The sequence below is a fragment of the Gymnoscopelus braueri genome (genome assembly GCF_963280865.1).
Source record: "Gymnoscopelus braueri genome assembly, chromosome: 5".
In the NCBI taxonomy this organism is placed as follows: domain Eukaryota; kingdom Metazoa; phylum Chordata; class Actinopteri; order Myctophiformes; family Myctophidae; genus Gymnoscopelus; species Gymnoscopelus braueri.
Genome location: NC_137606.1, coordinates 2,888,064 through 2,900,488, shown reverse-complemented (window position 1 = coordinate 2,900,488; position 12,425 = coordinate 2,888,064). Strand labels below are relative to the sequence as shown.

The following is a 12,425-nucleotide window of genomic DNA, read 5'->3' as shown; positions in this document are numbered from 1 at the left end:
TGTAGTGTCAGTGAGTGTGAGTAGTAACTTGGCAGCACACTGGGCTAGCGAGACAAAGCGGTAACGCTAGCAACAGCAGCCACCTAGAATGCCAGATAAATAGCAGTAAATAATTTAACAGGGACACAAGTGGAAAAGCTAGCGAGGCGACACAGCTGTACAGCTGCAGGGCCGTGGGAGATGAGGATATTACCTTGGATGTGGACTCCCATGATGGCAGAGCCTACGTTATAATATATAAATATATATATATATATATATATATATATATATATATATATATATATATATATATATATATATATATATATACATACATATTAGAGATGCGCGGATCTCGGTTTTAGCCGCGGTTGCAGCGCGGTCAATCAAATATAATTATTAATTAAAGGTAGGGTAAGTGATATTTTTTGGTTAAAACAAAAAGTATTTTGTTAAAAGGTTAAAATACTATATTCTGATAGTAATCATTGCTATAGAGTGTTTTTTCAGTAACAGATGTCTCCCTGTCTCTCCAGCTCTTTAATAAACAGAAAATACAATTTTCGGTAGGTGTCAAAATCTCAGCCAATCATGAGAAAGTACCCATTTTTAAGCTTAATTTGTATAGTGTTCCAGTTCAAATTTTGCCTGCTCATTTCTTAGTGTCATCACTTCCAATTTCACTTGTTTAATCTGTATCCTGATTGAGTTCTCTGTCCTGGTTGGATAAAATTGGAAATGAAACTGAAACTGAAACGAAAATGCATTTTCTGTTTATTAAAGAGGTGGAGAGACAAGGAGACTCCTAATACTGAACAAACACTCTATAGCAATGAGTACTATCAGAATATAGAGCTATTTAACACTTATTTTAACCAAATCATTTAAGCAAATCACTTACCCTACGTGGGTGAAATAATGCGGGAAATAAATTAATGACATCTATCTAAAGGCCTATTACAGCTTTTAGAAAGCGCAAAATCTCTGTGTGCGTCTGTGCGTTTGTAGTATTTTAATATTACGTCATTTTCCATCAGGCACAAATTTTCCGCCTACTACACGTATTTAGTTTTTATATATATTGTTTTATTAGGGAATTCAATTTAAGGTTACAAAGGTACAGTATATGCATGAATAATTATATCACAAATATAATTATATATATTTTTTATTTTTTTATCCCGCATTGTCTATATATAAAAAAAATAAAAAGAAGAGAAAAAATTAATATATATGTATAGTTATACAGGTACTCACAGCCCTAACTACTGTACACGTATTTTGCCGGCAAGGGGTCCTTTCACTTCCAAACAACAACAGTGGAAGCAAAGGCAGCTAGAGTGAGAGAGAAACTTAACGGAGGATTCAAAATAAAGACAAGTATACAAGAATACCATTTTGGCGTGGGAGTGATTTAGTGAAGTTATTAACCCTGCCGACGACGACTCAAGCGCTGGATATGTCTTATGACAAGTTGAGATATGAGAAAGTGATGGAAGACGGAGGGCTTGCTGTTACCATGGATATGGATGTACAATATACAGTCACTACATAACAGGGACACAGTGTAGTGTCGTGACAGTGGTGAGTGACATTGTTTGTACAAGTACGTATCCATATATAATGTTAAACAATGCATTTCTGTGATCTCACAACGAAGAAAACTTACGTCAGGGAAATAATTATTATTTGACAGTGTCGGTGCGGATCTATAAATAGGATAATGTAATTAATGCAGTTGGATGACGGGTGGATAATGAATGTGTACACGCGAATTAGGGTGACAAAAAAGCCCATCCACGCATCTCTAATATATATATATATATATATATATATATACATACATATATATATATATATATATATATATATATATATATATATATATATATATATATATATATATATATATATATATATATATATATATATATATGTATGTATGTATGTATGTATGTATGTATGTATGTATGTATGTATGTATGTATGTATGTATGTATATATGTATATATGTATATATGTATATATATATATATATATATATATATATATATATATATATATATATATATATATATATATATATACTGTTTTTGAATGGCTCAGAAATGAAAAGCATTCAATTCCATGCACATGATGACAGTTTCAGGACAACAATGTCAAATATCCTCTGTATGAAGACATATGTATGCATTGTGGGTAAGGGTTAATAATGAATAGCCTGAATGTGTAATCGGATACTTCAACTTTATGATGGAAGTAGACATTTGATATACATTGTGAGTGGTTCATAATTAATACATATTTAATTGGTTACTTTTAACACCCATGCTCTGTTTATTAAAGAGCTGGAGAGACGGAGAGACCCCTGTTAGTGAACAAACGCTCTACTGTATAGCAATGATTACTATCAGAATATAGAGCTTAAATGTGGTGTAAAGTGATATTGTTTGGTTAAAACAAAAATGTTAATGTAAAAATGGTAATGTTAATTGAACTTTTATTTGTATGTTTGTACACTCAGCGTTACAAATGGATAAATTAACACTGTATGAGGACAGTTACGCTACAGTGTACTGTCTGATATAGTGGTAGGAACACACCCACTGATTCAATGCGTTTTGCATTGAGATGCTATACTTATCTCAGGCTTACAACCTGCACCTTCATCTAAATGAAGTACTTTCTCATCTACTGTACTGCATGAGAGCAGCGCTGTAGTGCTTAGACGATAGTAGATAGTTTACTAGAGGCAATTGCAAACTGACACTATGGGAGCCAACCCAGGGCAAAACTAGGAAAGGCAAGAAGCGCACCACCTACAGTACGTAGATGCACTGCGGCGCAACACCTTAGCTAACAACACTGTAGAGCTCAAGACCCTGTGGTTAGATAGGAGAGTGTGGAGGGCAGCGACCCAGGAGTCCCGAGTTGGTGTTGGCTAGACCACACTCTCGCATCGCATCGCATCGCATCGCATCGCATCGTATCGCATCGCAGTAACAACCCTGGTGCAGGGTCAGGGAGACAGGTGGCCTAAAGTCTTGACCAGGCTTTTATCTGCAAAAGAAAAAAGAAATGAAAATACTGATGAAATAGGTTTGATACCCAAAACAACAAACAGGAAAACAGCAGCAGCAACAGAAGAAGTCTTCATGTTGGTACGTTCTGATACACTGCCATTGTTTTTACAGGGATGAAGGGCCTAGTTAGAATAGTTAAAGATAAAGTAGCTTATACAAGGCTGTTAATACAGCCTTATCTGAGCCAAAGCGCTAAGATAAACCCTGGAGAGTAAACTTGATGTGCACAGTAAAATCCTAAGTGTCTCTTAACTCTTGATTATGTACACATGTGAGAATCCCTTTGGTTACATTTTATACTCTTAGGTTAAGGTGTTTTTTCTTTAATTTTTTTGTGTTTTGTTTTTGCCTTGTGATGGTACTGTAGTTGTTCTCCACTCCATTTGTACTTTGTTCATAGTTTTTCTCTCTTTAATGTTTTCTATAGTATTTTTGTCACAGTATTTCCTGCCTCACACACCGACTCGCTCGGGGGTAGTACACTCCAAGGGTAAGCATATCTATGACAGGTTGCGGTGTTTAAGCCGTTTCAGAATCACAGAGAACACAATGCTTTGTGCTTTGTTATTTGTGTTTTTTATACCTTGCACACCTCCCATTTCTACTCATTCTAGTCAGGCTATATTAGCAAGATATCTAATGCCGGGGGCACAGCTTTTGAAAAGCAGTTAAGAAAAAAAGAAACCTACGACAGACATGAATTGACCAACCACGGATCACCTTCTTAGACCAGCCACGGACTAACCACGTACTGCCGTTACAGCCCAGCCAATCGGAGTATTACCTGACTTTTTCTCCGGCAAACTAAGATGGTGGATCTGACCACATGAGACTAGGCTGTGAAGTAAAGAGGCATTTGGTTCTTGAACTACGAACGTTTCCCACTGATATAATGCATGACTTCTCACAAGGCTCCCACTGAGCTCTGAAAAACCACTCAGCGACAGCAAGCCCAACTTCACTGATGAGCACCAAGTTCACCTCAGGGTGTTCGCTCTCCCTACATCACCCCCTAATGTACGTTTTGCGAAACCAGTTACTGAAATCATTACCCCTCATCTATCACTCCACATTCCCTCCCATGCATCCTAACCACTGCTAAAGGCTTCTCCCAGCTCTGCAGAGTTCTAAGTCAAGGTCATTTGACATCTGCTGGTGGATAAGGGTGGAGTTGTTACCTGGATGCCCGCCTCACCCTCCATCCAATGGGAATCTCAGTTTGCGTGCATCATTCTCTCCCCACTTTGGAGCCACACTGTTAAGATCCCAAGATCCATGGTTTGATTATTTTTATCGGCCAGCATTTTGACCCAAACAGCCGTTGCTGATATGGAAGGAATGGCATATTGAGAGAGATGAGAGAGCAAATGAGCACACCCACGTGTATCCCATTCTCCCTGACTATCCTTCCCAGCACCAGCCTGCCAATCATCCCCAGCCCTGCCCTGCCAATCCTGCAACACAAACACTGTGAACCAACCACCAGCCAGCAAGTGTGGGGGACTGTCATCATCACACATTACAGAAAGAGATTATCTGAGTCCACTGAGCTTGTATGTCCGTGTTTCGTTGTCTATGTCTCCATGTGCTGTGTTTGTTTTTACGTTGAGCACACATCATATCCTGTGCCAGTGCGTGCGCCCACCAGCACGACCACCAGCACGACCAGTCTGCAGGATGTTCAAGCCGAACCAACACAGATGTGCTCCAATAGAGGAACTGTTCGTGTGTGTTTGTGAGTGTGTCTGTCTGTGTTTGCGTGTGTGCAAATGAGCGCACAAATGCGAGGGAGTGTGTAGAAGTAGAACATAGCAGATTTAACGGGCCGGTGAGCAGCAGAGAGCTGTTCTGTCAGTGTGCCTTCAGCTCTGCTCAATGTTTAGACCTCCAGTCTGCAGCTGAGCCAACCATGCATAACACACACGCACACGCACACGCACACACACACACACACACACACACACACACACACACACACACACACACACACACGCACACGCACACGCACACGCACACATGCATGCGTACACACACACAAACACACATTCACACACGCGCACACACACACACACACACACACACACACACACACACACACACACACACACACACACACACACACACACACACACACACACACACACACACACACACACACACACACACATAGGTAGATACATAGATTCATGGATGGATCATTATAATGCAGGAGGATTGGGTCAGTGATGCTGTGGTGATATAGTGAAATAGTTTCAGGAAAAAAAGGCATAAAGTGTTTTTCTTTTCTTTGGAAACATTCACAGTTCTTGCCGGTAACACGGTGTCTGTCGAAACTTATATTCTGCAGCGCGCAGTACACACACACACACACACGCACGCACGCACGCACGCACGCACGCACGCACGCACGCACGCACGCACGCACGCACGCACGCACGCACACACACACACACACACACATGCACAAAAACACACCACTCTACATGATTACACAATTTTCACCGGGCATTTTTCTCATTATCTCTGGGATGAGCTACGCAGGTCAGAATCACCCAAATTCACACTGCAAACGCTCTGCAAAGTGAAGGGAGCAGCGAGAACATTGACACGTCACAAAAACACTGTAATAGCAGAGGCACAAAACACAATTCTGCGCACGAAAGGGCTGACAGTGACAGAATAATGAGTACCGTTGCTACTGCACTGTGCTCACACACAGATGCACACAGTCATTTTCGTAAGCCCAAGAAAAAGCATCCTCGGTGACATGATCATTGAGTTATGAGATTCTGAAAATTGCAGGGAGGTTCAGGGCATTGCAGGCTTAAGTTTGTTAAGAAAACAAGCTAATAATCTGTCGCTTATGGCAGTGTGCAGCCAGGGAATCAGCCCAAACTTCAGTATTGTTCTTGCTAATTAATCCAATTAACCACCATCCCTATTATTCTATTCTTCTCTCCTCTTTCCTCTCCCAGGCTGGAACAAACGAGTGGACTATGAACCAGGCACAGGCAGTAAGCAGCTGTTTCCAAAGATGCACCTGGAGACATGTGGTGAACCACTGTCTTCAGTGAGGACCACCGTAGAACTTCAGACCAGCCATATTGGGAAGGGCTGCGACCGTGAGACCTACTCGGAGAAGTCCCTTCAGAAGCTCTGCGGTAGGCACTGTTTTCACCCAGACAGTCAGTATTTAATAGCATCTCATAGATCCATGCTGTGGTGTTCTGAACATCACCGGTGACTTTTTGATTAGTTTGAGACTGACATATCAAGCGGCTCAAATTGAGAGAGCAGTTCTGTTGTGCAGCAGCAAATGGGAGAAGACGTGGACCTGCGGCTGTTATGATGGTGGTTATCTAGAGTCCACAGAGAGCACCTGCAGATCAAAGAGCATGTCTGACTGAGGCAGTGAAGTGAAAAGTGGTGACGTGAATTAGAAATAAGCTGCCGCTGCTAAAACCGCCAGAAACAAACCAAAGCTTTGAGAAGTGGGTGTCAGCCAGGCTTTCAGAGCCCCTTCTCTGCCATTTCAAAGCCAGCGCCTAAAACATCTTTGCGCTGTGTCACCGTCGTATCTTGGCTTGCGGTACCCCACCCCACGCCACATTGCTAATGATGTTGCAGAGACGAGGGCAGTTGTCCCAGATGCAACTTTTCTTGGTGACTGATAGACCAGTCTCTCGCCTTGTCAGTGCCCCGGGGCGAGAACAGCCATGCAACTGTCACAACACCCACCCACCCTCCATCCAGCTCATCTGAATGCAAGCAGTCCCTCTCCACCACTGCCCCCTCCTTCCCCGCTCCCTGTCCATGCATGATTTACCTCTACATAGTCTTTTTTTCAGAGACCTCATAATCATTATCTGATAGTGAGAGGAATAAATTGTAATTGCTTTTTTAAAGCGCTATCAATTTGAGATAATGTACAAAGACACGGGGGCCGCTGAAACGTCGCAGTCGGGGGTGGCAGGGAAGTCGATGCATATTTATTTACCCAGGGAATCTAATTACCGGGGTTCAGAGCGACAATGCTGCCGTCGAATACCATGCAAAGGTAAACGGGCCTTTACAGACAGGAAAGAACATTAATTTAAGTGCAAATTTTGCATTATTAGGAGAAATGAACAGATGGGTGTTTCAATTGTCTGCATTAAAATGGGGAAGATATATTTAGGTTTGACATTACGCTTTTTCTTCATTTTATTTTATTGCTAACAGCATGGTTCATGAATTATTTTTTAATTATATGAAAAGGTGTTTTTGTCTGTGTGGGCTGAACGGGTAAAGGACAGATTGGTGTGGGCACATCAAATCCAGTGATGAACACTGCAGGAGTAGCTAGGAATAAAAGCAACAATAATATTTATCAGTATGATATTTATGAAACAAGGATCAACATGACTTTGAGTCTAAAGAGAGGAGAGAGGTGAGAAGGACAGAGAGAAGGACAAAGAACGATGATGTACGATGATTTCAAGGTTAGAACTGATTAGTCTGTTTTTGCTGGATGCATGCAGGGATGTTCCAGCAGCCTGTAAACCATTCCTGGCAGTGTTTAAAATGGTTTGCCATTATCTGCTCAGAGAACAAGAGTCCTTGACTTTCCTCCTCATTGTGTTTCCACAGTTTCCTGTCGATATGTCCTCTATGTTTCCATAGAGGTAGAAGTTAGCAGTGAGCTATTCTCTCTGTGAATGATGATGACTCACATTTATTACCTTCTGAAAGTCAGTTTCATTCGCCATGAATCAATAAATGCATCCTCTATCCATCTTGGCCCATTGATTCCATATTAAGCCCTGCCATCTGCCTTACTTATAACTAATCATAGGCAAGGTTGAGCCAATCTGCCATCTACATCTGCTGTGATCGTTATTGACGCGTCTTTTGTCACGCCTCTCATGCACATTCCCACCACGGCCACTACACACCAGGGGCTTCCTCGGGCAGCACCGACCTCCTCCCCGCCCCCAGTGCGTCCACCAATTGGACGGCCTCCCTGGTGACAGACAGTGGACGGGACAGTGACCTGATCTTCCGCTTCGACGGTCGACAGGCGGCTAAGATACCGGACCTGGTGGTACCTCAGAACCTGACCGATCAGTTCACCATCGCCACCTGGATGAAGCACGGACCCAGCCCTGGACTCAGAGCAGAGAAGGAGACATTACTCTGTAACTCTGATAAGACAGGTGAGGGATGTTCTTTCTGTCCTTCTTTATTTTGTTTGTTTGCTTTATTTTTTTTATTAGTGGCTTTACATAGCTCAACGATAGAGCTGACAGAATAAAGGAGCAAAAAGGAACACCAATTAAAACAACAATAAAAGATACATAGGTTACATTACTCAAAAGTAAAATTACAAAAAATATTCCCAGACATCTCCCCCCAGTGTGATAAGTGTAAATCAGCAGATGCAACTCTACTGCACAGTTATGCCCTGTGTACTCCCAACCTACAACATTTCTGGATAGAGATATTCAGACTATTTTCCAATACTAGAGGTAGAGATAGATCCAGACCCAGTGTTAGTCATCCTGGGAGTATCAGAAGGGATGAAGAAATTACAACTATCTCAACAGCGCCTTCTCTCATACGGCCTTATCGCTGCAAAAAAAATTATACTCTTATTTTGGAAGAAGAAAGAGGCCCCCACAATCAAACTCTGGCTCAACGAGATGTAAGAATCTTTACATTTAGAAAGAATCTGATTTATACTCAAAGACAAACTGAAAGATTTTGAAAAGATTTGGAAGCCTTTAGTCTCCTTTCTTAAAGGTTGAAAGGTTAATCCTTGTGGATGACCCATCCATCCATCTTCAACCGCTTATCCGGAGTCGGGTCGCGGGGGCAACAGTTCCAGCAGAGAGCTCCAGACCTTCCTCTCCTGAGCAACATTAGCAACTTCCTCCTGGGGGATCCCGAGGCGTTCCCAGGCCAGTGTGGAGATGTAATCCGCCCATCTGGTCCTTGGTCTGCCCCGGGGTCTCCTCCCAGTGGGACGTGCAGCGAGGACCTCCCTAGGGAGACGCTCGGGAGGCATCCGTACTAGATGCCCGAACCACCTAAGCTGGCTCCTTTCCAAGCGAAGGAGCAGCGACTCTACTCCGAGTCTCTCCCGGGTGACCGAACTTCTCACCCTATCTCTAAGGGAGATGCCAGCCACCCGTCTGAGAAAACTCATTTCGGCCGCTTGTACCCGCGACCTTATTCTTTCGGTCATGACCCACACTTCATGACCATAGGTGAGAGTAGGAACGAAGATTGCTCGGAAGACCGAGAGCTTTGCCTTCTGGCTCAGCTCTCTTTTCGTCACCACAGTGCGGTACAGCGACTGCAATACCGCTCCTGCTGCTCCGATTCTCCGGCTGATCTCCTGCTCCGTCCTTGTGGATGACCCACGTACTGTAATTTGGGGCAGCACTTTTGGGGAGGGGGAAGGGAGTCCCTTTATTTTTTGCTTAAGTTTGAGTGTATTCTTTTCATTTTACCTGTCTATTTTGTGTATATGTCTGTTTGTTTTTGGAAAAAAAAGGAAGCAATCCATGTATATGAACAGAAATGTATAATCCTACCCTGTGCTTCACAATTAAAAAAGATTTGAAACAAAAGATGGGATAAAGGAACAAAAAAGCAAAGAACAACAAAGCAATATTAACAAATATTTAAACATAATGGGCATGTTGCTCTTCAGGTGTAAGCAGGTTTAAAGGACCATACCGGTCATGTGGTCTTATTTTTTAAGATTCCATTCGTTTCAGTATTAAAGCAGCACTATGTAACTTTTTAACAACTACGTATATAGCATATTATGTCCCACAAAATTATAAAGGTACATGTTTAAGCAATAACAATCATCCTTCCATAAATGTATAGACTCAGGGGGGTCCCTGCTATGGGCTTGACTGTATTTCTATGTCAAGGGGAGACAAAGAGTTTCATCCTGGCATTTGCCAAGGCACCAAGACAGAACTGCCAGTCAAAGCGAAGACTGGCCAATCACAGCGCGTCCTCGCCGGACATGCTTACAGAGACTCTTGGGTAATGAAGTCAAAGACTTTGGCTGCCATGTTATTTGTGTCCAAAGTGGCCACTGATACCCCCAAACTATGTGCTGCTTTAATGGATGAGACTTGAGACTTGCTTTGAGATAGATAATCCAATCTTACTTTTCGTGTACTGTAAATTATTGTTGCATGTTAATGCATCTTAATAGAAACAAGTCTTATGTACGATATGGCCAAATATGTAAATAGACAGTAACTTGTATTGACACCTGTGGTCCTTCAACAGAGACTAGAGACAGGAAGAAAACAACTTACTTTTAATGCATCTTACCACTAACATGTTTTTTGGTGGGAAAAAAATAGTTATCTAGATGAGAGTCCTAGAGTTGAGATGCATTCAGGAAAGTGGAAGTCATTGATTTACTGTTTTAGAGAGCCAGGCTGGATTAGTACACAACAGACATAGCAACTCATGGAGCAGTGCTGAAACATAACAAGATTGTATATAAGATTGTGTGCAAGACTGAATGAAGGCCATGGAGAAAGATCCCCCTTTAGAAAAGAAAGCATTGTCCTTATGGAGCTGAAACCCATTAGGTTTTATAGAGCTTATTGAGAGTAGACGTCAGTCTTTGTTAAAAGCTGCTAGTCTGTAATGCTGTCTCTCTGCTCCCCTGGGGTGTACTCCTCTGTTCTCCTTCTCTCCCCTACAGAGATGAACCGTCACCATTACTCCCTGTATGTTCACAACTGCCGCCTGGTGTTCCTGCTCAGGAGAGATTTCACTCAGGTGGACACCTTCAGACCTGCAGAGTTCCACTGGAAACTGGAGCAGGTAGGTTGTATGGCACTGCTGAAAAAAAACACTGCTTTAAGTCAAACCTTTAGCAATGTAGTACAGTTTGGGGAATGAAAGTACAGTAATAGTAGTAGTTGTATCATACGGGTCATTCAAGTGCATTAGTACTATACCGTAGAGATTGAGGAGTTAAAGTAGTAGTAGTAGTAGTAATATTGGGCAGATTAGGTAATCAAAGCACAGTAGTTGTAATAAAATAGTATATATTTGAGAATTAAAGTATAGCCTACTATTAGTAGTACTATTGTATAGATTGAGAATTAAAGGTCAGTAGTTGTAATATAGTACTGATTGGGGAATTCAAGTGCAGAAGTAGTAGTGATATCGTGCAGATTAGGGAATTAAAGTACAGTAGTAGTAGTGATATAGTACAGATTGGGTAATTAAAGTATACTAGTATTAGTTTAGACAGTACATACTGGGCAATTCAAATTCAGTAATATTAGTAGTATAGTACATCTTTGGTAATACAGTTACTGTAAAGTACAGTAGCTGTAGCATCAGAGAACAGGTTTCACTGGTGACCTTGTCTTGCGTCCCAAGGGTCATCTTTATGGTTTTCATTAGTAGGCTAATGAGCCAACATCGCAGATGTGATTAAGTCTTGTCCTTGACCAGGGACGTTCAATCTTTGGGAAATGTCTAGATGTTGTCTAGATATTTGTGTGCGAGACCGTAAAACGTGTATCTTATGACTGGGTTTGTTTACATGAAGTCATCTAAGATTATTGCTCAATTCAAGCATAAATTGATGTGAACTTAAGTGGTGAACTTGTTTCAGCTCAACCCTCCTAATTTCCCTAATAGCTCTAGTAGTGTGTGTGTGTGTGTGTGTGTGTGTGTGTGTGTGTGTGTGTGTGTGTGTGTGTGTGTGTGTGTGTGTGTGTGTGTGTGTGTGTGTGTGTGTGTGTGTGTGTGTGTGTGTGTGTGTGTGTGATAAATTTGAACAGTCTCTTTAAAATAATTGAAACCCCCATCTTATCTGTCATTAACCTTATTTTACAGCTCTCATTAATTCATTTTAACAGCCATGCAAAATAGGTGTTTCGACTGAACGTACAGTAGCTGCTTTTTCCACACAAAACCTTTTTCCATGGTAATGAGTGCCTCGCTCAATAATGATGTTTGACAACATCTAGTGCTACGCATGAGATTTCTCTGCCCTACAACATTCATCTCATTCCCAGCCTTCTCATACAAGCAGTCCTCTGAGGATTCCACCGTGCCTGGAGTTATGAGACACAGCATGCTAGCTGACACGGATTCAAGACAGCAAGTGAATGAATGAAAATAGTATGCGTTTTGCCCACAACATTTTCAACTTCATAAGTGGGTCGTGCCTGAAAAGGAGAGAACTATAGCGTTACAGAAATTCACAGCTCAAAGGGATAGTTCACCCCCAAAATGACTTTTTACCAGGCACAGCCTGGTCTAGGAAGACACATATAGTATACTTGTTACTTTCTAGACACTTTCTCGACACTTTTTCAT

The 12,425-nt window shown here is 41.8% G+C and overlaps 1 protein-coding gene across 1 annotated transcript in view; it reads left to right on the top strand.

Moving 5' to 3' along the window:
• Positions 1 to 12,425, top strand: part of LOC308084888 (calsyntenin-2-like) — a gene marked incomplete at its 5' end in the record, with an annotated part of 322,921 nt that overhangs the window by 251,323 nt on the left and 59,173 nt on the right. The window contains 3 exons of the mRNA XM_080427850.1: positions 6,041 to 6,226; positions 8,003 to 8,260; positions 10,789 to 10,910. Of these exons, the coding sequence (XP_080283976.1) occupies positions 6,041 to 6,226; positions 8,003 to 8,260; positions 10,789 to 10,910 (566 nt within the window). The remainder of the gene's footprint in view (positions 1 to 6,040; positions 6,227 to 8,002; positions 8,261 to 10,788; positions 10,911 to 12,425) is intronic.